Below are 25,532 nucleotides of genomic sequence, written 5' to 3'. Positions count from 1 at the left end.
AAAGGCCTAGAAGCAGCCAAGAAAGAAATTTTAAACACAATAATCATTAATATGTTACACTTGAGTCATGATTTATGGTTTTCACAGCCTCACTTCATCTGCAGAGTGGCCTGGAAGTAAACCATCCCTGCACTTGCCCAATGTCCCGCCACTATTGAGCCCTCCCTCAGGCACAGGTCTGGTGCCCTTGTCACTCCACCAAAGTTGTCAAATATATGACAACAATGTATGCGCAAAGTGAGGACTGAGGCTGAATCTTTGAACTTAGCGAGAATAGGGATTTAATACAGAACTTTCATTCATTCACAGAACATTTAGAGCATTCTCTGCGCTAGATATTCCAATGAATGCTGGGAAGCAAAGAAGAATAAAGTCTGGACTTTGCCATCCAAGAACTCCTAGTCAAGGAGAGAGACAGATAGGTTAACCAGTAATTGTCATGCAATGTAGGAAATGTGGTGATAGAGACACTGTAGGAGAAAGCAGGACAATTTTCTTCATTTGGGGAAGAGGGCTTATAGGAGGATGTCACAGAGACCATGATGTCTGAACTGAATTTTGGAAAGATCCGGAGCTGTCTCCTAGGACACTTCTCACTGAAGGAACTGCTGTGTGACAAGATGTGGAGGTGCAGACAGGCATGGAATGTTCAGAGAATTTCAGGTGGTTGGTATGGCTGGAATGCAGGGTGGGAGAGGGTGAGAAGGCAGAGACTGGAAACGTAGCCCAAGGCCAGCTCCAAGACTGGTTTATACATTGCCTACACAGGTTAGACTTTATCTGGAAAGTGGGAAGTTGTTGATTGTAAGTGGGGAAGTGAAATTAGATTTGCTTGGAAGAAGAACACTGGTGGCCAGGTGGAGTGTTTTTGGCAAGTGTGAGAATCAGAAGGTAGGCACAGCGGTTTAGGGAGTGGACACCTGAGTCCACTTGAAGGCTGGTGAGCAAGGCCTTTGGACCAGAGATGAGGGGGTGGATAGAAAAGTAGTAATAAGGCAGGGTTTCTAGGACTTCTAGATGGGTGTGTGTGGTGGTGGGGGGCAGTTCTCAGAGGTGATGCTAAGAATTCAAGCTTGGACAGGGGGGCAGTGATGGGGTTTCCATCTGAAATAGGGAAGGTGAGCTGAGGGATGAGTAGAGGGGCATCTGGAGCTTCTGCTAGGCTGCTTATGTGGCCTTTCCATGAGCAGTGCCCTCCTTGGGTCATCATGACCTAGAGTCGGTCACTGTCCCATCAACTGAGTCATACTTAAAACAGAGACTGATGTGTAAATGATGATGGCAGCCTAGGAATGTACAATGATGAGCATACATCGTTAGCATAATTTCTAATGACCAGAAGGTGTGTGTTCACTGTCAAGGCTTCTTAATGCCATAGTCCCTAGGAAACCTATCAGGGAATCAGGGATTGCTCTCAGGGCATGGAATCAGAGCCAAGGGAGAAAGTTTTGACTACTGGAGACAAATTTACTGAACGTGATGGGTTTTATAAAATACGGAGCTGAAAGGTAGAGCAGGAAACTCACGGTGTGGTGGAGGAGACAGGAAGTAGTCAATTACACACTTCATATGGGTAAGTGCTGGGAGCGGGTGGGGTGGGCCCTACTCAGGAGATGTCTGTACTCAACGCTGAAGGATGAAATGGCGTCAAGGGGTGGCTGAAGCGCCCACTGGCCGTGGCCTACAAGGCGTGCTCCGTCTGACTTCTCTCAGACCTCTCTCCCCCTCACTCTCTCTGTGGAGCTACACCGGCTTTCTTGCTTTTCTTCCAGTTTGCCTGGCCTGTTCCTGCTTTGGGAGTTTTGTACTTTATCATTCCTTCTGCTGAGAAGGCTCTTTCCTCAGATGTCCTCAGAGCTCATCCCCTCAGTCCACTCGGGTCTTTGTACAGACGTTACTTCGCCACAGACTTCTCCTGTCTCTCATGGTCACTCTCAGTTTCCCATCCTGTTTTGTTTTTCTTGATAGCACCTGTCACCACCTGACATTAATTGTTTACTTGTCTGTTGTCTATCTTTCCCTCTAGAGTGTAAACACCATGAAAGTAAGCACTTTGTTTTGCTCATGGCTGAATATCCAGCATCTAGAACAGTGCCTGGCATCTGCTAGGTACTCAATAAATATGTTGAATGAAGAAGGGGCAAGGACGTTCTAGGCACAGGGAAAGGCAATGTAAAGCACAAAGGTGAGAAAAAGAATGGAGTGTGGGGTGCGCGGGGGCGATTGTGGGATGTGAGGGGACAAAAGGAGGAAAGCGGCTAGAACACGACGCTCATGTTCTAGGGAGTTAAGATTTTATTCCACAAGTTAGGAAGCTCTTGTGGCAATCCAGGCAGGAAATGACAAAAGCCCAAATGAGGGCAGTGGCAGCGGGCCTGTGGCTTACTTAGGAGATGACGTCTCCAGGAAAGGATAGATAGGAGAGCAATTTAGAAGGTATAATCAGTATAACCAGTAATACTTATTGGGATGTCTGGTGTAAGAGAGAGAGGTAGGTGATGAGGAAAACACCCACCAGCTTGTAAATGTTGTATCCCAGGGGCTAAGCCTGTCTTAGGATCCACTGTATCCCCAGCAAAGAAACCAAGAGAGGAGCTTGATAACTATTCCTTGGATGAAAAGCTGAGGTTTCTGTTTTGGGCAGTTGGTAGGTGGTGGCATCGTTTACAGGGATGGGGAGGATGGAATCATGTTGAATTTGAAATTTGTAGGATAGGAGGTGGATGTGCCCATTTGGAGCTCAGTAAAGAGATGGGGCTGGAGATAGGCAAGTGCTTCGTAAATACTTGTTGAATGTTTATTTTCCCAGCACTGATCATTGTCTTCCTGGAGCTCTCAGTGTGTGGGTGAGCAAATGCGTGTGCATGAGCATGCTGGGGGCTGGCAGGGTGGGCAACCCAATGCAAGGTTACAATGGATTATAATGAGTGTTGTGATTTCTTAGGCACAGGGAGCCATGGGAGCAGACCTAGGCTAGCCTAGGAGTGTAGAAACTCTGTAAGGAAGTTTAAGTTGACACCTGAATGAGGAATTAACCAAAAGAGGGCGGAGTTGCATCTCAGGCAGCAAGAACAAGAGGTATGAAAACTCTGAAGACAAGAAAGAAGGACGTTTTTGAGACTCCTTTCAGTAAAGGAGCTCAGGGTGGGCTGCAATACTGAGGTTAAGGTAGGAAATGTTGACAGCTGGCCTGCAGAGGTGGGTGGAAATGGTAGGATAGTTTGTTCAGGGCTTTATTAGTTGTAGTTATTATTGTTCTATAATAAATCATCTAGTGACATAGAATAATAGTCATTTTATTTATTTATGTTTATTTATTTATGTTTGTTTATTTATTTAGGTTTATTTATTTATTTTGAGAGAGAGGGAAACAGCTGGGGAAGGTCAGAGAGAGAGGGAGAGAGAATCCCAAGCAGGCTCTGTGCTGTCAGCATGGAGCCCGATGCAGGGCTCAAACCTACAAACTGTGAGATCATGACCTGAGCTGAAACCAAGAGTCAGACGCTTAACAGACTGAACCACCCAGGCTCCCCTATTTATTTATTTTAAAGTAATCTCTACACCCAATGTGGGGCTTGAACTCATGACCCCGAGATTAAGAGTTGCATGTTCTGACTGAGCCAGCCAGGTGCCCCACAGCTGTTTTCTTTTATGGTTTCTGTAGCTCAGGAATTTTGGAAGGGGTAACTGGGGCAGTGCTGGCTCAGGGTCACGTGTGGTGGTAGTCAGATGGTGGCAGGAGCTAGAACGAGGGGATGCTGAATAAGATGGGGGCTAGCTGGGCATCTTTTTCTCTTCATGTTGTGTTAGATGTGTCTTTCCAAGTGGTCCCTCCATATGGACTATGTTGAGTCTCCTCACATAATGGCGGCCCCAGAGCAATCAAACTGTTTACTTGGCAGCTGAAGGCTTCCAGAATGGAGTATGTCAGCAACCAGAGTGGAAGCTGTGCCTTTTATGACCTAGCCTCTGAGGTCACAGAGTGTCTTTCCTGCTGAACTCTGTAGGTAGAAACATTCACAGAAGAATATCTCTTCTTAAAAGAAGGGGCACAGACCCTATCTCTTGATGGGCAGAGTGTTACAGTCACATTGTATGAAAAGCATGTGGGTTGGGAAATGTTGTTGAGACATCTTTGGAAAATACAATCTGTTGTACAAACCATATTAAGGAGTTTGGTGGGCTTTCTCCTATGGTAATAAAAAAAACCTCTGAGAGTAAAGCAGAGAGTGACTTGTGTTGTTTGTGATTAAATTGTAGAATTTGTGATTTTTAGAAAGATTACTCTAGGGGCGCCTGGGTGGCGCAGTCGGTTAAGCGTCCGACTTCAGCCAGGTCACGATCTCGCGGTCCGTGAGTTCGAGCCCCGCGTCAGGCTCTGGGCTGATGGCTCAGAGCCTGGAGCCTGCTTCCGATTCTGTGTCTCCCTCTCTCTCTGCCCCTCGCCCGTTCATGCTCTGTCTCTCTCTGTCCCAAAAATAAATAAACGTTGAAAAAAAAAAATTTAAAAAAAAAAAAAAAAAAAAAAAAGATTACTCTGACTTCAGTTTGCAGAACTAAAAGCAGGGAGACCGCTTAGGAAGCTGTTGCCATGATCCCAGTGAGGGAGGATAGTGGCTTGGATTAGACTCATGGGATGAGAGATGAGGAGACTGGTTAAGACTTAGACACTGATTAGATGGATATGGGTGGAGGTTGAGGATGATAAGATGACCACGTTTCTGTCTCGGGCAACTGGGTGGATGGTGATGCCAGTTACTTACAGGGAGTCAGACTGAAGGAGCAGTAGGTTAAGAGAAATTGATCAGTTTTGGATAGGTTGAATTTGTGTCTGCTGACGTCCAGTAGGTGGTTATATATTCATATGCATATGAAATTACGGTGGTTGGGCTGGTGATATACTTTCGTGAATCCTCGGTGTAGAGGTGGTCATTGAAATCACAGTAGCAGATGAGATGATCTTGACCGGATGTAGCAAGAGAGGAGGAAAGGGGCGAGGTTAGCATCTCAGGAATGCCAACACTGAAGGATAAATACTCCACAACAAGGAGAAGAAGCGTCCAGAGAGATAAGAGGGAAATGGGAGTTGGTGAGTAAAAGAGAGCAATTTGAGAAGGAGTTGGTGGCCAACGGTGTCCAATCTGCTAAGAGGCCAAGCTAGATAAGGAGGGCGTTGCTTGGATATATCAACAGGAAGTCACCGTGACTCTGGAGAGGGAAATTTCAGGGCAGTGAGGGTAGAGTCAGATTTCAGAGAGATTGTTTATTCATCCAGTGAAACCTGAGTATCTACTATATGCCTACTTCTGGGTGAGGCCTAGGGATCCAGAAGTGACTGTTACTCAGTCTGTCCTCATTTGGCTCCGACTTGATGATAGAGACACATCAATAAACTATTCTATTGCAGTGTGGTTACTGTGGGGAAAAGCAGAGGCAGCACACCCAAGGGGGATGGGTTTACACTCAAAAGTAGCCTTTGTTGAGGAACTGTTAAGTAAGATAAGGAATGGAATGCCATTTGGAATTGACAAATAACAGGTCAGGAAAACTGTCCCTCTTCAGTGGAGTGGTAGAGTGGATATTAGTCAAGGGAAAGGAAGGGAATGTAGATACACTTTCCAGAAGACTGATTCTGTAGACAAGAAGTGTGGTTCTTAGAGGGAGGGACCGAGGTTGAGGGAGGGGTTTATGGGGAAGACTTCAGTCCTCCTTAGGCTGGTTTGGGGGTATATTTCTGGAAAAGTTGGATGAAGAATCCATACCCGACAGTCACGTCTTCTCCATGGTTGGGTAGAGTGCTTGGGTCAGCATCTGTCTCCCTTGAACTCATCCCTTTGGGAGGCAGGAATGTGTGGTGGTTAAGAGCATGGAATCAGGTCAAATTATTAGTCTCAGGTTCCTCATCTGTATAATGGAGTCTCTATCTCCTAGAGGCTTGATCTATATTTTTACCATACTTTAATCCTGTTCTGTTCGAACAGTGACCATTTCAGGAGAGCAAATAATTTCTGCTCCCGTCATGGTGGCTTACTGTCCCTCTATAGATATAGTTTTCCTTTAGAACTGCTGATGAACTACAATGCTAGATAGGCTACTATTGCGAATAGACCTTGAAATCATTTACTGATTATTGCTTAAGTAAGTTTTTTCTATGCGTGGGTGACTTCACTCATTGCTGATTTCATTGCCTGGGTAATCACGTGCTTTCCTCTCTGCCAGGAGTTTGTCCTCCCATCCCCCAACCCCAGCATGAGCCTCCCTGTGCTCAGTCCAGGTAACGGTGGTCCTGGTGCCCACCTGCACCCCCTTCGCTGCCCTAGACTGGATGGGTTGCCTCACAGTGACTTTCACAGCACCCAGTTTTTATTCTTTTTTAAACTGTCTTTTCTTTAAAAAAAAGTTTTTTTAAAATGTTCATTCAGTTTTGAGAGACAGAGAGCGAGCAGGGGAGGAGCAGAGAGAGAAGGAGACACAGAATCCAAAGCAGGCTCCAGGCTGTGAGCTGTCAGCACAGAGCCCGACGCGGGGCTTGAACTCACAGACCGTGAGATCATGACCTGAGCTGAAGTCAGTCGTTTAACCAACTGAGCCACCCAGGCTCAGGGTTTTTCTGTTTTTTAAGTTTATTTACTTTTAGGGAGAGAGAACTCACACAAAAGTGTGTGAGCAAGGGGTGGGGCAGAGAAGAGAGAGGGAGAGAGAGATTCCCAAGCTGGCTCCATGCTCAGTGTGGAGCCCGATGAGGGGCTCAATCCCATGAACTGTGAGATCATGACCTGAGCCGAAATCGAGTCTGACACTTAACCTACTGAGTCACCCAGGCGCCCCATCATCCAGTTCTTATAATTGTCCATGTTCACTTTTCTGTAAAGGCTGAGGACTGGGTCTGTACAAGGCCTGGAGCACAGTCAGTGCTCAGTACATACTTGTTCTCTGGCTGGCTGAATGAATGAATGAATGAATAAAGGAATAAATGAATTAGGAGTTCTGAAAACACCTTGCTGTCCCGCCAGGGTACTATAAATGGTTACTTTTCCTAACCAGAGAAGTGTGCAGATGTCCCCTCCTAGAGCTGATTATTCTGGCTTCTCAGAGTTCTTAGAGGACTGCCCCAGTTTTCTGCAGCCAGAAGCCCCGTCACCCCAGGGGGAGATCATCCTGCTCACAGTCCCACATCCTTGCATACAATAGGGACAGCATGGCGTGCTGCGGTGTATACAAGTTTTAGAGCTGGACACTGCCTGAGTGGCCTCAGTTTTCTCAATTATGAGATAAAGACTGGGGTGCCTGGCTGGTTCAGTCAGAAGAGCATGTGACTCTTGATCTTGGGGTCGTGGATTCGACTCCCATCTGCGGTGTAGAGATTCCTTAAATAAATAAAACTTAAAAAAAGATAAAGATAATACACCTACTCTGTCACATTAAGTTAGATGATATCTATGAGAATGCAAGGGACCTAACACTTAACGGTTAGTCACAAATGGTGTGTCCTACTGCAAATTCTATTCAGTCATATGCATCTTATTAATTTCTAAAAACTTTACTTTCCATTCCACCTTTGGATGACTTAAAAGTGGTTTTAGTGTTCCAGGGATCAGAAAGGAGAGCTGAGGGGCGCCTGGGTGGCTCAGTCGGTTGAGTGTCTGACTTTGGCTCAGGTCATGATCTCGCGATTCGTGAGTTTGAGCCCTGCATCAGGCTCTGTGCTGACAGCTCGGAGCCTGGAGCCTGCTTCTGATTCTGTGTCTCCCTCACTCTCTGACCCTCCCCCCGCTCACGCTGTGTGTGTGTGTCTCTCTCTCTCAAAAATAAAATAAACATTGAAAAAGTTTATTTTTAAAGAAAGGAGAGCTGAGACCCTTCTTCCTCTTTGCCAGACAGGGGAACTTTTCCCTTGGCAGAGTCAGAGCGAGGTGTCCCCAAGTGCAGCCCCACCTGACCGTTTTTTCTTGAAAGCCAGCCTGCTTCGGCCACTGTTAGCCGTGTTGGACGCTTCTGCTCCTGCCTTGTCCTGTCTGTGCTTGCCTGCCCTGTGATCTATGATCTTTGGTCTAGTTTTTTTTTGTTTTTGTTTTTGCCTTTCATGAACAGGAGCTCTTACTTCCTGTGTCTTCACAGGAGGTCTGCCCACACTGTGCCAGTCAGCCAGCAGCACATACTCAGGCCCCTCTGGGAACAGACCGCTGGTCTTCGGGGATCAGGTGTGTCCCCGATGCTTGGCCCTAGTGACTTGCACGTAGTAGGTGCTTCAATAAATGGCAGCTGGATGCACGAACAGGAGATGTGGCTCTAGATTTGGCTTGGCGGAGAAGGGCATTGTGTGCCTTTGGCTCTCAGAGTTGGGTGAGGGCTGGGCCCACTGTGGGCTAGGCACGAGGGAGGGCAGAGAGCTCACCCCGGGTCTCCTGGAGCCGCTTGTGGGCTGTAGAGGACTTTGGATCTCTGCGTGTTTGTCTGAGAGCTTGGGCCATGTGTCCTTGTGCAGCTTCTTCCGATACCTGACCACTGACTTCACGTACTTGTGGCTAATGAAGCGGAATAGGCAGATGCTGGGCCCGCAACTGATTTCTGCCCTTCACACTTTCTACTTGGCAGCTAGGTACTTTCTCAGAGGAGTTTTCTCAAGAGCCACTTTAGGTTGGAGGTGAGGAAGCTTCCACTTCACGTCCCACATTCACACACTGCATAGGCTGGAGTCAGAGCCTTGGGTTCTTTCTGGGGTGGGGCCGACATGAACTTCGGCACAAACCTTCCTCTGCAGGCAGAGGGTAGAACTCTGTATTGGTTGGATCCTCAAGGCTCTTCAGGGGTTCACCCTTGGTCTTCTCTTTCTTCTGTTCTTTCTCTCTGACTCAGGAGAGGCTGAGGGGACAGGCTAAAGTAGGCTTGGGAAGGAGCTGGGGAGAGTGGGCCCCCACCCTGGCTGTACATTGGAATCACCTTGGGCTTTAGAAAAATGCTAATGGCCCCTTCCTCTCCCACTTTGTTTCCCCAACCAAATAAATCTGAGCCACTGGTTAGAAGAATGGGAATTGGCTTGGAGAACAAGAACTGGGGAAGTAGAAAAGTTGTTGCTGAGGAGAACTGATGGAGGCCTTGGGCGGAAAGGTTCTCAGTTGTCACTGTCCCTTAGAATTGCCTGGGAAGCCTCAAAAACACGCTGGTGCCTGGGCTCCACCCCAGCGTTTCTGACTTGATTGGCCTAGGTGGGGCCCAAGCGCTGACTTTGTTAAAGCTTGTAAAGCGATGCCAGTGTGCAGCCAGGATAAAGGAGCACCGAGTTAAGGGAAGGGTTTGGGCTTGTTCTGATCAAGGCTGTTCTGTAGGTGATTATTTCGTCTAGTGATTACATAAGGCAGCACACCCAGAGCAGGCAGATCATGACTCCTCTGGGAAACCCCGTCTTAGACTTCCTGCATCCAGAACTTCTGGGTTGGAGCCCTGAAACCCTAGGTAACATGCCTCACGTGATTCTGATGCTCGCTCAAGCTTGGGGTCCCGTTTCTGAGGGGCCCAAACTGTACCTAGCTGAACAAACCAGTAAGGATTGGACCGATAAGGACTAGCTGGCTTTGAGAAGAGAGCAGATAGTGTGGTTTAATATGAGGGCCTCCTGGTACAGACCTCCTGCTTGCTTCCTCAGAGTGGTGCAGAGCCGCGGTGACCAAAACGCTGCCTGGGTTCCAGGGGGCATAGTAGGAAGACTCTGATCCAGTGATCCATAGGGTTTATGCTCCGTGTGTTGTCTTGCCTGCTGTTCTTACCCATGATGTCTGAGTAATCAAAATGGTCCTGTAGCCTGAAAGGTAAAAGAACCTGAGGACCATCTGCTGTCTGAGACCTATTACAGCACCTAGGAAGGGTGGAAGAAACAATACGTCAAGGAAGCCAGGAAGAAAATTTATTTATTTATCTTTAAGCTTATTTGTTTGGACAGAGAAAGAGAGTGTGCATATTGAGAGACAGAGAGAGAGGTGGGGAGGGAGAATCCCAAGCAGACTCGGGGCTTGATCTCACGAACCGTGAGATCATGACTTGAGCCAAAATCAAGAGTTGGACGCTTAACACACTGAGCCACCCAGGTGCCCTGAAAACATGATATTTAAGGTATAGAGAGTATCCCTGACAACACACAGAAATACAGCAGGTAAAAAGAGGAGAGACTTGAACTTTCTGGGTTTAGGTAACACAACTAGGTTTTTTCAGAAACCTTACATCTGGTCCTTGTGAGGAAAGGGCAGTGGTAGAGTATTCTGGAAACATCTGGGTATTAGCAGGCCTGAGCAAACCAGTGAAGAGTCTCGGCTGCTCCCCCAGGGGGTGTGACTCTGGCTGCAGGTAGACCAGCCTAATGCAGAGACATGCGGTTTTTCTGGAGCAACCTACCACAAAGAGCTTGCTTGAATCACTTGAACCCACAGATGGCTATCCTTTTGCCATCCCATGGGTTGAATGATGTTACCAGTCAGAGGATACCTGAGGTGTGTCACTGGTGACTCTGAACGTCAAGATAGTGAACTGAGTGGCAGGTGGCATTTTCATCTCTGTTAATTGAAGGCTGTGCATGTGCAAGAGGAAAGAGAACCTAGAGCAGAGTACCTGACTGTAAATGCTAAGATGCCAGGAGGATAAACTCTGGTAAGGGATAGAGCAGATTTCATAGAGATTGGGAGAGATGTGTTCAGTGTGGCTTTAACCTGAAATTGTAAAGGAAAGGAGAAAAATGCACAGATGAAGGTACAAATCTGGGTATTTAAAAAAATGTTTCTTTATTTTGAGAGCGAGAGTGCATGTGTGCAAGTTGGTGGGGGCGGGGCAGAGAGAGAGAGGAAGAGAGAATCCCAAGTAGGCTCCACGCTCAGTGTGGAGCCCAACTCGGGGTTCAATCTCATGAACCATGAGGTCATGACCTGAGCCAAAATCAAGAGTCGGACACTTAACCTACTGAGCCGCCCAGGTACCCCTAAATCTGGGTATTTTAGAGGCTGTGAGGAATCATGTAGAAGGATAAAAGTGGAAAGCTGCTGAGTAGTGCATCTGGAGAAATAGGATAGAAGGTTGGGAATGATGCTTTTGGACTCATAAATGTTAAATAAGGCTAATAAACATTTGCTTTTCGCTAAAATCCGTTTTATTCCATTAGAAGCCGTACCTCTATAAATTTTTTTTTTTTTAAAAAGGTTTATTATAAAACACGTCAAACATCCAAAACTAGAGCAAATAATATGATGAACTCCCAGGGTTCAAGCAGCAGCATGAATGATTAATCACCATTGTTTTATCTATACTCCAACCACCCTCTTCACCCCACTAGATTATTTCAAGCCAATCGAAGACATCATACCATTTAACTTGTAAAGGTGTCATTGTGAATCTCCATAAGGATGTTGTTGTTCTTGTTTTATCATTATTATTAATTTAACATAATCAGGGCAAATGTGGAGTCCTAGTGTGAAAGTGACTATACCTACTCAGAGTTTGTACCTCTCAGAAAAAGAAATGGTGCATTTCCTCAGAAATACACTCTAAAGTTTGGCAAAGAGATGATGGAAAAGTTCAGGGAAAAGAATTTATACTCTAATAGATAGGGATTGAAAAAAAAAAAAAAGACCAGAAACTTCTCCAAAATGAAATTTTCACCTATTTTATCAGAATTATCTTATTTAGGGCACGCCTGGGTGGTTCAGTCAGTTGAGTATCCAACTCTTTATTTTTTTTTTTTATTTTTTTTTTTATATATATGAAATTTATTGACAAATTGGTTTCCATACAACTCCCAGTGCTCATCCCAAAAGGTGCCCTCCTCAATACCCATCACCCACCCTCCCCTCCCTCCCACCCCCCATCAACCCTCAGTTTGTTCTCAGTTTTCAACAGTCTCTTATGCTTTGGCTCTCTCCCACTCTAACCTCTTTTTTTTTTTTTTTTTCCTTCCCCTCCCCCATGGGTTCCTGCTAAGTTTCTCAGGATCCACATAAGAGTGAAACCATACGGTATCTGTCTTTCTCTGTATGGCTTATTTCACTTAGCATTACACTCTCCAGTTCCATCCACGTTGCTACAAAAGGCCATATTTCATTTTTTCTCATTGCCACGTAGTATTCCATTGTGTATATATACCACAATTTCTTTATCCATTCATCAGTTGATGGACATTTAGGCTCTTTCCATAATTTGGCTATTGTTGAGAGTGCTGCTATGAACATTGGGGTACAAGTGCCCCTATGCATCAGTACTCCTGTATCCCTTGAGTATCCAACTCTTGATTTCAGCTCAGGTCATGATCCCAGCATGGTGGGATCGAGCCCTGCATTAGGCTCCATGCTGAGTTTGGAGCCTGCTTCAGATTCTCCCTCTCCCTCTCTCTCTGCCTCTCTTCCCTGCTTGAGCTCTCTCTCTTTCTAAAATAAAATTAAAAAAATTCTCTTATTTAGGAAGAGGAGAATCATGTGAACAAACCAATGTGATTAAACATACTGCTTTTTGATAAGCTGAGATTTTTAGAAACAAGATACATAAGAGATGGGGAGAGGTGGCATAACAAAGATTAAATGCAGGAGTGGCCCAGAGCTGTAAGAAAAGCATCCGAAGGTTGGTGCCCAGCATCAACTAAGATCTGAAGAAGACACTGCGGATGATAAAAAGCTCTAGAAGCAACATATAGAGTGAAAACAGCAAGGGCAGTTAGTTCTGCAATAACAGATGGTAGAGAGAAAGGAGAAGGCCCAGTCCTGTTTTCCTTCTAACTGTATGTAGCAGAACGATTGCTAACCTAGAAAAGGTTCAGTAAAAAACAGATCTAGGCTAACAAAAAAGCAAGACCAAGAGAATTGAGGAGATAATAATAAAGCATACTGTTGCTTTAATTTTATTTTTATGTTTTTAAAGTTCATTTATTTTTGATGGGGTGGGGGAGAAGGGCAGAGAGAGAGAGAGGGAGAGAGAGAATCCCAAGCAGGCTCCACGCTGTCAGCACACGGCTCGATGCAGGGCTTGAACTCATGAATTGTGAGATCATGACCTGAGCCAAAACCAAGAGTCGGCTGCTAACTGATTGAGCCCCCCAGGTGCCCCAGTTCAACTTTAATTTTTTAATTTTTTTTAACGTTTTATTTATTTTTGAGACAGGGAGAGACAGAGCATGAACGGGGGAGGGTCAGAGAGAGGGAGACACAGAATCTGAAACAGGCTCCAGGCTCTGAGCTGTCAGCACAGAGCCCGACGCAGGGCTCGAACTCACGGACCGCGAGATCATGACCTGAGCCGAAGTCGGCCGCCCAACCGACTGAGCCACCCAGGTGCCCCTCAACTTTAATTTTTTTATTCAAGTGTAATATAAAAGGAACGGTGCACATGTCGTAAGTGTACAGCTTGATGACTTTTCACACATTTTCACATATGTAACCACCATCCACATCAAAAAACCAGCCCTCTGAACTCCTCTTGTGTTCTTCTCAGTCACTCCCCTTGTCCCCCATGCACACATGAAGGGAAATTACTATTATTCTTAGTAGCATAGATTCATTTTGGCCATTTAATATAAGTGGATATAAAGGATATGCACTCTTTTTTTTTTTTTTAGTGTTTATTTTTGAAAGAGAGGGGTGGGGAGGTGGAGAAGCAGAGAGAGAGTGATACAGAGAATCTGAAGCAGGATCCATGCCGTCAGCACAGAGCCTGTTGAGGGGGCTCAAACTCACAAACTGTGAGATCACGACCAGAGCCAAAGTCAAGTTGGATGGACGCTTAACCAACTGAGCCACCCAGGCACCCCAGGATATGTATTCTTTTTGTGTCTTTGTTCACTTAATATGTTTGTGAAGTTTATATTTTTATAGTTGTAGATGGATCATATTATTGTTTAATATTCTACGTATTCTAAGTATTTACTTAGTCACTCTACTGTTGATTGGCATTTGGATTGTTTATAATTATTATTTTTTACAATTATTATTATTATTGTTTTTAAGTAAACCTTATGCCCAACATGGGGCTTGAACTCACAACCTTGAGATCAAGAGTCACATGCTCAGGGGCACCTGGCTGGCTAAGCTGGTAGGGCATGAGACTGTCTCCTTTATTTTTTTTAATGCTTGTTTATGTTGAGACAGGGAGAGAGAGCGAGAGCGAGAGCGAGAGAGAGAGAGAGAGAGAAACAGCGTGAGCAAGGGAGGGGCAGAGAGAGAGAGAGAGAGATTGAGAATCCCAAGCAGGCTGCATAATCCATGGAGAGCCCCATTTGGGGGTTGATTCCATGACCGTGAGATCATGACTTGAACTGAAATCAAGAGTTGGATGCTTAACTGACTGAGCCACCTAGGCACCCCTGAGCATGTGAGTCTTGATCTTGGGGTTGTGAGTTGGAGCCCCACATTGGGTGTAGAAATTATATTAAAAAAAAAAAAAAGGCAAAGAGGACCTGGGTGGCTCAGTGGGTTAAGCATCCAACTCTTGATTTTGGCTCAGGTCATGATCTCACAGTTTGTGAGATTGAGCCCCACATCAGGCTCTGGGCTGACAGCATGGATCCTGCTTGGGATTCTCTCTCTCCCTCTCTCTGCCCCTCCCTCACTTGCTTGAATGCACATGTGTGCTCTCTCTCAAAATAAATAAAAAACATTAAAAACAATCTTACCAAAAAAAAAAAAAAAAAAAAAAAAAAAAAAAAAAAAAAGAAAGAAAAAAAAGAGTTGCATACTCTACTGACTGAGCCAGCCAGGAGCCCCAGGTTATTTCTAATTTTTGACTATTACGTGGTATAGCTATGAAAATTCTATAAATGCGTGCTAATTTCATTGAATTATTTGATTGTGTCATTAGATTGCAAGGGCAGAGACACGTTTATACAGATTTCAGAGAAGTTCTTGGCAAATTCTCACAATATTCTTGTTGACAAGGTAGAAAAAGGTGGACTAGATAAAAGAATACTTTGGTGGATTCTTGGTTGATGTAGAATAATGACAGCATACAGGAAGGTCTCTAATGATAGACTACAGGGCTCTGCCTGTCTAGTCAACATTTTCATCAAGACTTCAGGGAGGACCCAGAAGGTATGCTAATCAAATTTGCAGATTTCACAAATTGAAGGCATTTGAACTACTTAAAAAAATTAGGAGGGAAAATCCATTTATTTCTAGTAGATGGGAATGATACCTAAAAATTTACAGAGGAAAGTTCCTGGGAATAATTGTTAAGGTCTCCTATTTAGGATTAAAAAAAAAAAAAAATCCCTTTTTTAGGCCCAGAAAGGGGGATAGGGAAAAGCTCATTAGTTTGAGGTGGAGTTGTAGTTGACAGTGAATTCAAACTGAAACCCCATAGTCTGCAAAATTGTCTGGAGTGTTCTGTGTGGTCTCATGTTTCCAGGGACATACTGACAAAGTGAAGTAAATGGAGAGGAGGGAACTCGATGGTGAGTGAGTGATCTGGAAGTGACATTTGTCACACAAGAGGTTGAAGAAACTGGGTTTTTAGCTTCAATGGGGGGAAGTATCAAAAGGGACAGGGTGTTAATGTTTGATAAGAAGGGCCATTATGTAAATGAGGCCATTTATCTGGATTCTGTGTAGTTCCAGAGGAGAGGTCTAGGACTACTGGGTAGAAGTTATGAGGAAGAAGTTTTTGGCTTAGTGGAGGGAAGAGCTATTGATCTCTTTAAAAATGGAATGAGTTGTCTAATAAATAAAGTATTGAGGTTTTATAGTCTCTGGGAATTTGAAGCAGAAAATACACTGAATAGTGGCCAGTTTCATGTGTTACATTCTATGTGTTTAAAACTAACGGTGCTGGGAGAATTGTGGGTTTAATGTTCTTTTTTCAGGGACTGTTTAGTGTGGGCATCTAAAGTAAATCTGGGCATCTGATCTGAGTTGGGCCTACAAGCTTTGTTGTTCTGTATCAATCTATGTGGGTGCTTTCCTGGCTTTTAGTTCTACAGCTGACGCTGGGCCTTAGTGCTAGAACTAGACTTCTGCTCCAGGAGAGTCCATGCAGTTGGGTTTGATGACCGACCGACCGTTCAGGGGCATCTCTTTAGATGATAGGAGTGGCTTCTCCTTCCTCCAGAGCAGGTCAAAGCAGAAAAGGAGCTGCACCTGAGTCACGGGTCCAAGGTGATTTCCAGCCATCTTCTTGTGGACTTGGCCCAGTGTTGGGTGGAGATGGAATTACACCTAGAGGTAGGAGGGTAGGGCATTTCTGTCCTTGAGGTTGGCTTGCAGTCGCCTCCATATTACTATAAGCCTGTGGTCCCCTCCTTTTCCTGCCTCTGAAGCAGGAGGTTGGGCTCCACTTTAAGAACAGTGCACTAGGCTGGGCTTTGGGGTCTCCGGTCAGCTGTATCCGCTGTGGGCGAGGACAAACAGCCCAGTCAGCAGTGCTGCCTGCCATACCCATTTCCTGCTCCCATGGCCAAGAGGCCCTGGAGGAAGCTGGGCTCTGGGGAAGGTGAGGGCCAGCTCTCCTCAGGCAGTTCCCTGCTCCGTTTCCTTCCATAGGATTCCCTTCTTCATTCAAACCGCGTCCCGGTGCTCAGGACGCAGTAGATCAGGGCAAGATGGTGGGTCGGTGGCTGGGAAAGAAGGCTCAGGTGTGGGGGGAGGGAGAAAAACTGGTGGGTAAAAGGAGGGATGCAAATGGATGGATATGGAATTCAAGTAGAGAAGCAGTAGGGATTAAAATGCAAACAATCCATGTATTTTCATTTCAGAATTTGTTGTGGTAAAGGATGATGAGTTGTCTTTTCCCTGCCCACATGCCTGGACAGAGCTGAGAACAGACGCTGTGGCACAAGGCTGCAGACAGACTCTGAACCTGAATTAATCCCTGAAGCTAGGCCGGGTTGGTGGTGTGACTGTGGTTACCCTGAGGGCTAACTATCAGTTTCTGTGATCCCATTCCCTTGTGAATATTGTAGCATCTGTTGTCCCTGGCCTTTCTTTTTATATTTTATTTTATTTAATTTTTACTTTTTTTTTAATTAAAACAATTTTTTTAATGTTTATTTATTTTTGAGACAGACAGAGACAGAGTGTGAGTGGGGGAGGGTCAGAGAGAGAGGGAGTCACAGAATCTGAAACAGGCTCCAGGCTCAGAGCTGTCAGGCTCTGAGCCCCGACGTGGGGCTCGAACTCACGGACCGTGAGATCATGACCTGAGCCGAAGTCGGACACTTAACCGACTGAGCCACCCAGGCGCCCCTTATTTTTACTTTTTTAAGTAAACTCTGCACCCACCTTGGGACTCGAACTCATGACCCCAAGATCTAGAGTCATATGCTCTACCAACTGGTAGCCGGCCAGGTGCTTCCCTTCCCCCACTTCTGCCCTTTTTTGGTCTCTGGCTGCTGTGTTATTTGTGAAGCAGCAGCAGAGCCTGAGGGTAAGGTGTAGGGGTCACAGGGTGAACAGAAGGGGCGTGAGGGCTGTTGAATGGCTGGAAACTGAAGCCCAGTGGGGAGTGAAGGATGGGTAATTGACTGGGGAGGATCAACAGAGCTGAGAGATTTGTGGAGGGTGAGATAAAGGCACTTTGGTCATTTTGTAGGGTGCTTGGGAGCCAGTATGCATGTCTTTAATTATTAACCGAGCACTGAGGAGTTACCGGTGTATTTTTGCCCAGCCCTATGATAAGCTTTGGTTGTTTATTGTCTTGTTTATTAGGCAGAAAGGCAAGTGTTTGTATAGGACTAGAATGCCCCTTCTACTGAAGAGCAGAAAAGAACTTGGGCAGGGAAAATAGGGGTATAAAGGAGGGGGGATGGGGGAGAGAGAGACAGAAGATGAGCTGTTCTTTGAGGTTGGTCTTTCCTGCTTCTCAGGATGAAGATGCTTCTGGGGCAGTGTGGTGAGGCCAGGACACAAGAAAACAGGGGGATTAGGGACATTGAGGGACATGCCACCACCAGAGCGGAGACAGGGAGTATTTCTTCTGTGTCGGTAGCCTGAAGCAGGCAAGCCCAGCACTGGACCTCACTTTCTGCAGTTTAAGGCAGGCTGATTCTGATCTTACCCTGGGATCTCTTGGAAGGAACTGTTAAGCCCCTCCTGGTGCTCCAGTTGCTGAGCTGGGAAGGCAGAAGCAGCAAGGTGATTCTCTGCCAGGGTGGGGAAGGCGTGCTGCAAGTGCCTGCCTGCCTGCTTAAGAGGCTGGTGGGGGATTGAGAACATTCAGCTGAGTTTCAGAATCATTTCTTTTGACTTTCTTCCCTGTCACATCCTGGGGCTATCGGTCAACTTCACAGCATGTGTGGGCTTCCCTTCTTGAATGTCATCTTCTGAAGTAGTAAACTGAAACTTTTTTGGGGGTAACAGATTTCTCTGAAATTCTGACATAAAGCTAAGGACGCTTTTCTTAGAAAAATGCATATATTTTTGGAGTACATACATAACCATTTACAAGGAATTTCAAGCATTGTGGAAGCTGTAGGTTAAGAACTCTCTAGGGGTGATCCATGGACTTTTCCAAAGCTCATCCAGGTAAAGGGATTGCCTCTACCCCCGAGGTAGAAGGACTTGAGGAATGTTTGTGGGGTTTTTTTTTTTTTTTTTTTTATGTTTATTTACATTTTGAGAGTGCAAGTGAGGGAGAGGGGCAGAGGGAGAAAGAGACAGGGAATCTTAAGTAGCAGGCTCCACGCACAGTAGAGTCTGAAATGGGGCTTGATCCCATGACCTTGGGATCAGATAACCTAAGCTGAAATGAAGAGTCAGATGCTCACCCAACAGATCCACCCAGGTGCCCCTGTTTATTTTTGAGAGAGAGAGAGAGAGAGAGAATCCCAAGCAGGTTTCTGTGCTGTCAGAGTAGAGTAGAACCCGATGTGGGGTTTGATATCATGAACTGTGAGATCATGACCTGTGTGGCTCACTCTTTTGCAATGTCCAGTCAGGAAAAATGTTGTCCCCACTCTATAGGAACCTCAGCTCCAAGAATCTTTCCAAGTACAAAAACAAGTGGCTGAGCTGGCAGGCAGCAGCAGGAAGTCTGGCCCCCATTCTAATCCCTGGCCACATGTTCTGACCTGCTGGGCCAGGCATTGGATAAGTCACAACAGGATCTACCAAGGTTAACAATACCAGAGCGCTGAGTCCTGGAGCCCGTATCAGGAGGTAAAGGGGTGGAAAGCTGGGACAGACCATGACTTTTCGGAGCCAGTAGCGGAAAAACATCACTAATCCTGTACAGCTACCAGTTGCCTCCCACTGCTGTGAGCACTTTTGTATGTAAGCAAATCCAGTTACTTTGTTTTTCCTCTCTTAGTGTAAGTGCTAAGGGTGTGTGTGGTGCTGCCTACACAGATGCTCAGCAGGTGCCTTTGAATGCTAATGGTGAGGACATTCTGGGCAGAGGTGTCGAATACACAGCAGGTCAGAACCCAAACACTTCTTTGGCCAAAGGCTCTGTTTTGATGACTGCTACTGGAAATATTGCTTGAAAGTCTAAGGCTCTCTGGGTGGTAGGGACAGTCCCCAATCAATATTGTTATTATTTTTTCAGGTCTCTTAACCTTCATTAACTGTGCCTATGTCAAGTGGGGAACACTGGTACAAGATATCTTCACCTATGCTAAAGTCTTGGCATTGATCGCCGTCATCATTGCAGGCATTGTTAGACTCGGCCAGGGTAAGACATAATAGTGACTAAGTTTTGTGCAGTTCCTTGAGCCACACTTCTTTAAGTGCCTTTTGTGCATTCTCATTTGCTAGGTACTACTAGTTCCATTTTATTTATTTACTTTTTATTTATTTTATTTTTAATGGTTTTTATTTATTTTTGAGACAGAGAGAGACAGAGCATGAGCAGAGGCAGAGAAAGAGAGGGAGACACAGAATCTGAAGCAGGCTCCAGGCTCCAAGCTGTCAGCACAGAGCCTGACGCGGGGCTCGAACTCATGGAGTGTGAGATCATGACCTGAGCTGAAGTCGGACGCTCAACCGACTGAGCCACCCAGGCGCCCCTACTAGTTCCATTTTATAGATGGGGGAAACTGAGGCTGCAGAATTAAGTATCTTTCCCGAGTCCCTAGCTAGTAAGTTAGTGGAGATTTGTACTGAGATGACCCCAAAGCTGGTCTTGCCAGCTGTTGCAGACTGTTAAGTCCAATGCTGTGGCTGTGATTGTTCTGCCCGTGGAAGTGGGTAAGGGCAGAAATGAAACCCTTGTACCCACTCCTCTCCAGTTTCCAGGTAGGAACACATAGTCTATTACTCTATTGACCTGGGCCTTCTAAGCCCTATCCTTCCTCCATTCTGTACCAGCTGTCTGTGGGGTTAGAAAAGGGGTGGGATCGGGTAGCTTACAGGATAGGACAGAACCACATTACTTATGTTCTATAGCCCTTCAGTTCTGTCATGGTTTCTTACCCTAGAAAACCACCATGGTCCTTCCTGTCAAGATTCCCATGCTGTTTGTTCCCTGCATTCCAGCCCATCATTGTAGAGGTCTCTCTTCTGTCCCTGTTCTTTTACCACTGCCCTTGCTGCCAACCGTGTTCTAAGCCACTCACTAGCTATTACTGTCCTATTCTTTTATTCCTTTATTGGATCACCTTAAAGTTGAGGGCGAACCACTAATCCTTTTGTCTTGCCATGTTCTCTGGATTCCAGGAGCCTCCACTCACTTTGAGAATTCTTTTGAGGGTTCATCATTTGCAGTGGGGGACATTGCCCTGGCATTGTATTCGGCTCTGTTCTCCTACTCAGGCTGGGACACCCTCAACTATGTTACTGAAGAGATCAAGAATCCCGAGAGGTAGGTATCTCACCATCAATTTTCCACAGCAGTAAGGATATGCTATCATTTATTGAGTTGTGCCCGACAGCATACCACAACCACTGAGACTGATTTTATTGGTTCCACTTTAATAGATGGGAGGTCTAAAGCCCAAATACCTAGTCCGTAACAGCAGGCCTTTTCATGTCTGCTCATTCATTCCTACATTAATTAAAGCAGGTTCTACCGTGTGTTCATCCATGCTTTCATATGGCTTTTCCTTAATACTCCTCCACCTTTATCCTCACATAGATAACTTTAGGTCCCAAATGCCCCCAAATGGTCCTATTTCTTTTTTGATCCTTTGCTTTCTCAAATTTATACTGACATAGTGGTATCATGTCAGCATTGAATGCTATTGCTTCATCATTTTTATTCTAAAGTAGTCTGTAGTCATGCAGTGACAAGAGCACTGGACAGGGAGTCAAAGAGCCTGGAGCCTGTCTTTCCACTGATTTGTTGATGACCTTGAGGGAGTCCCCTGCCAACTCTGCCTGCTTCCTTATGTATAAATCGAGGGGGTTGAATTATATGATCTCCAGAGCCCTTCCTGGATCAAAAATTCAATTATTCTTGGAACTAAGAGTATGAGGGAATGGAGTTTCTGTAAATTTTTAAATCAAAATAATAAACTTTTCTTGGCACACATCCAGTGTTGCAATTCCGGGAGCAGATAACAGAAGCAGGACTGAGCCTGGGTGGTGCTTCCACCTACTGGACAGAAGCTGAATGACTTGAGAATATCCCCCCTCCCCCTCACTGTGAAGAATGCTTATAAAGGTCATTGCTTTATTGGTCCAGAGGACCTTGTCCTTGTGTCTTTCTCTTGGCCACTGGTTAGGATGGCACAGAAGCTTCTCAAGTTGAGTAAGGGCATGGACATAGTTCCCAGCTTGCTTATGTAGATACATAGTGTTCTTCCCAACAAGAGTCTTATTCTCTGGAGATGTTAGATTTCACAATTTGCCTCCATAATTTCCTCTTAGATTTCTCCACTTTAATACAAATTTCCCAACGTTGACAATCTTGAGAGGGAATCCTGACGTCAAGAGGCTTTGGATGTGAAAACCAAAAAGCCCCTGTTTCCTGTGCTATTATTCTGTGACATAGTTCTGTTAATCCTTTTTCTGCTCAGCCTTTTCTCTAAATGTGATATTCTTTTCCCTTGATGCCCTTTAAGCTCTGAACTCTGAAGAATGAAGTCATGATTGTAGGTAACTTCAAAGGCAAAAGCAGTGGGGCAATGCACAGGAGGCACCACCCCTGGATTGGTGTGGGAGTGTAAGGAATAAAGGAGATGGGGATGTGACCGTGGGACTAATGCATATTCTATTTGCTCATAGGAACCTACCTCTCTCCATTGGCATTTCCATGCCCATTGTCACCATCATCTACATCTTGACCAATGTGGCTTATTACACTGTGCTAGACATGAGGGACATCCTGGCCAGTGATGCTGTTGCTGTGGTAAAGGATTTTCACTAGCAGAAGGCTGAGGGTGTACTTGTGGGAAAGTGGGTGGTCCTTGAAAGGAATATGCTTAGGGGCGCCTGGCTCAGTTGACGGAGTGTGTGACTCATGATCTCAGGGTTATGGGTTATGAGCCCCATAGGAGGTATAGGGATTACTTAAAATTAAATCTTAAATTTTTTTTTTTTTTTTTTGAGATAGAGTACGAGTGGAGGAGGGCCAGAGAGAGGGAGACACAGAATCTGAAGCAGGCTCCAGGCTCCGAGCTGTCAGCAAAGGGCCCAATGCAGGGCTCAAACTCACAAACCGTGAGATCATGACATGTGCTGAAGTCGGATGTTTAACAGACTGAGCCACCCAGGCGCCCCTACCTACTTAAAATTAAATCTTAAAAAAAAAAAAAAAAAAGTATGCTTACCATACTGGGCTTACAAAGTCCTGTCACCCTGGTTGTGAATGAAGAGTTAAACAAGGTAGGGGCTATCTGGGGCACGCTTGTCCATGCCTTTCATCCTGTTTAGGTCCTGCTAATGACACTTTTCTGTTCCTTTCCCTTAGACTTTTGCAGACCAAATTTTTGGAATTTTCAATTGGACAATTCCATTGGCGGTTGCATTATCCTGCTTTGGTGGCCTCAATGCCTCCATTGTGGCTGCTTCTAGGTAAGAGTGGTGTCTTTTACAGGGTGTGTGTGTGTGTGGGGGGGTATCGTGAAGAGCTATGGCAGGGAAGAGTAGGACTTATAGGACCCGGAGTGTAGTCACTGCTCCCCAAGTGATAATGATATTAACCCCTTTATTCTTGTTTCCATCAGCAGCCTCCAGTTCTCACTAATCTCTATAACTGAACTCTATTCCATATTATTCAAACTCTTTTGAAGGAGGGGATGGCAGAAGAAGGGCTATGTGGTATGCGAACCAGCCATACCCAGTGTCCCACAAGTTTCTCAGCCTCTTTCATCTTACCCCAAATAGGCTTTTCTTTGTGGGCTCAAGAGAAGGCCATCTCCCGGATGCCATCTGCATGATTCATGTTGAGCGGTTCACACCGGTACCTGCTCTGCTCTTCAATGTAAGTGACCTCAAATGGGGCTGAAAGCCAGACTATGGGGGAAATGTTAACAGTACACACAACTGTTCTGGCTTCCTCAAAGCTCTAGAGTCTAACAGAAAAACTGCCTTCCATAAAAAATGGTAACCTCCTCTGGTCTAGGATAAGGCATAAAGCATGCTGAATATATTGAGATGAAATGACTGCCAAGATTAGTAAGTGCTGTAGTGTTTAAAGGAAGAAATGATCTTCCACGGGGGCAGAAGGTGCATGAGGAAAGACTTCTTGGACAAAGTGCATCTGAAGTGGATTTTTATGTTAGGTAGCAAAAGGTGGAGATGGGCTTTAGGTTAAGAGAAACTGTATAGGCGGGGGGGGGGGGGGATGTGGCTGGCACAGGTAGTGAAGCATGCAACTCTTGATCTCGGGGTTGTGAGTTCAAGTCCCACACTGGGCGTAGGGATTAAAAAAAAGGGCATTAAAAAAACCCCTTGAGTGACAAATGCTGTGAGGAGGAGCTGACTTCTGCTTGTGCCTGCAGGGTATCATGGCACTGATCTACTTGTGTGTGGAGGACATCTTTCAGCTCATTAACTACTACAGCTTCAGCTACTGGTTCTTCGTGGGGCTCTCTATCGTCGGTCAGCTTTATCTGCGCTGGAAGGAGCCTAATCGGCCTCGTCCCCTCAAGGTAATTCACCTCCCTCTTACCTTTGCTCCAGGGGATTCTTTCAAGACAGAACCCTCTGCCTAGGATTTGGTGGTGGTAGTGGGTGGAGATGAAGGGGATGGAAGGGCTCAGTGCTGTAATCTTCACAGGAGAAACTGCTACTGTAGCTGTCTAACGTCCATTGTTTTGTCTTGTGCCCTTCAGCTCAGTCTTTTCTTTCCCATTGTCTTCTGCCTCTGCACCATCTTCCTGGTGGCCGTACCGCTTTACAGTGATACCATCAACTCCCTCATCGGCATTGGCATTGCTCTCTCGGGCTTGCCCTTTTACTTCCTCATCATCAGAGTGCCAGAACACAAGCGACCTCACTGCCTCCGAAGGATTGTGGGTAAGCCTTTGGGTCTTTTTTTTAAAGTAGGCTCCACACCCAGTGTGGAGTCCAACGTGGGGGCTTGAACTCCCAACTCTGAAATCAAGACCGGAGCCTAAATCATGAAATTGGATGCTTAACCAACTGGGCCATCCAGCCACCCCTCCCCACCGCCCCAAGCCTCTGGATCTTCGAGTTGGCTTAGCTATTGTGTACGGCCTTTCCACAAATCTCGTCCCCCTAAGTCACCTTTGCCGTTGGCTCTTCCTGTTAACACTAAGGCTTAAATTAATTGTCCTCCAGGCCAGCCCTGTTCAGTGCCACTTGAATTGAGCTCAGTTGACCTCTTCTCACTTTTGACTCGCACTTCTCTTTGTAGCATCCACTACATGGTACCTCCAGGTCCTATGTATGTCAGTTGCTGCAGAGATGGATTTGGATGATGGAAGAGAGATACCCAAGCAACGAGATCCCAAGTCTAACTAAACACCATCTAGAATTCTAAGATGCGGAAAGCGGGGGCCTCTTGTCTCTTGCTGGCTGGAGCCAAGGAAGAGAAAAGGAAAGTACACTTCTTTGTTGAAGCTGCTCAGACCAGGCTTCTGGACAGGTGCCTCCAATTTTTGAACTTGCTTTTTGAGAGATGAAAAGTAATTTATTTGTTTTGCTACACACTGTTCCAGATTTTTTTTAAAAAAGAGACAATATAGCAGACTGTGGTGGGGAGCATGTCAGGTGTGGGCTTGGTTGTACTAGTAGCATATCCCTGTGTGTCAAGATGTTCACTCACTTCTGGGTGTGCCTACCCACTCCTTTCCTTTAAAAGGGCCAATAATGCTCCAAACTTCCTGTCTCCTTTAGAGAGAGAGACATGAAACTGTCACAGGTGCTAGACAATAAACGTTATGTTCTAAACTTTGAGTGGCTTCATTTTAGATAGGTGTCTGCTTTTAGTGTTCCTCCTAGGCTAATGAAAACTGTCCCAGTCTTCTGCTTGTCTCTCAAGTCAGCTGTTGGAGGCTGATGAAACCAGTCTCCATGCGAGAGAGCACACCTAAGTTGCTCTAGCAAAATTTTAGGTTGTTAGATATCAACTCCTGTCCTTCGTACTGATCACTAAGAAATTGAGCACATCTAACTTGAATATTTTATAGGATCCAAGATAAATAAATGGATGGAAAAATCCATGTGTGAGGTAGG

General features: G+C 45.6%; 1 protein-coding gene across 6 annotated transcripts in view; it reads left to right on the top strand.

The window, feature by feature from the left end:
- Positions 1-25,532, top strand: part of SLC7A7 (solute carrier family 7 member 7) — a 36,333-nt gene that overhangs the window by 8,658 nt on the left and 2,143 nt on the right. For 4 of the 6 annotated variants that reach the window (XM_030318672.2, XM_030318676.1, XM_030318673.1 and 1 more), the window contains exons 3-10: positions 19,498-19,623; positions 20,607-20,751; positions 22,116-22,239; positions 22,801-22,904; positions 23,217-23,313; positions 23,834-23,983; positions 24,167-24,350; positions 24,712-25,247. In XM_030318672.2, coding sequence (XP_030174532.1) covers positions 19,498-19,623; positions 20,607-20,751; positions 22,116-22,239; positions 22,801-22,904; positions 23,217-23,313; positions 23,834-23,983; positions 24,167-24,350; positions 24,712-24,818 — 1,037 coding nt within the window. In that variant the 3' untranslated portion in view covers positions 24,819-25,247. Of the gene's footprint in view, positions 1-19,497; positions 19,624-20,606; positions 20,752-22,115; positions 22,240-22,800; positions 22,905-23,216; positions 23,314-23,833; positions 23,984-24,166; positions 24,351-24,711; positions 25,248-25,532 lie in introns of those variants that run through there. The other 2 variants (XR_003969499.2, XR_003969498.2) reach the window with 1 other exon arrangement.

Source organism: Lynx canadensis, chromosome B3 (assembly GCF_007474595.2).
Source record: "Lynx canadensis isolate LIC74 chromosome B3, mLynCan4.pri.v2, whole genome shotgun sequence".
Classification (NCBI taxonomy): Eukaryota; Metazoa; Chordata; class Mammalia; order Carnivora; family Felidae; genus Lynx; species Lynx canadensis.
This window is presented reverse-complemented; position numbering and strand designations above follow the sequence as displayed.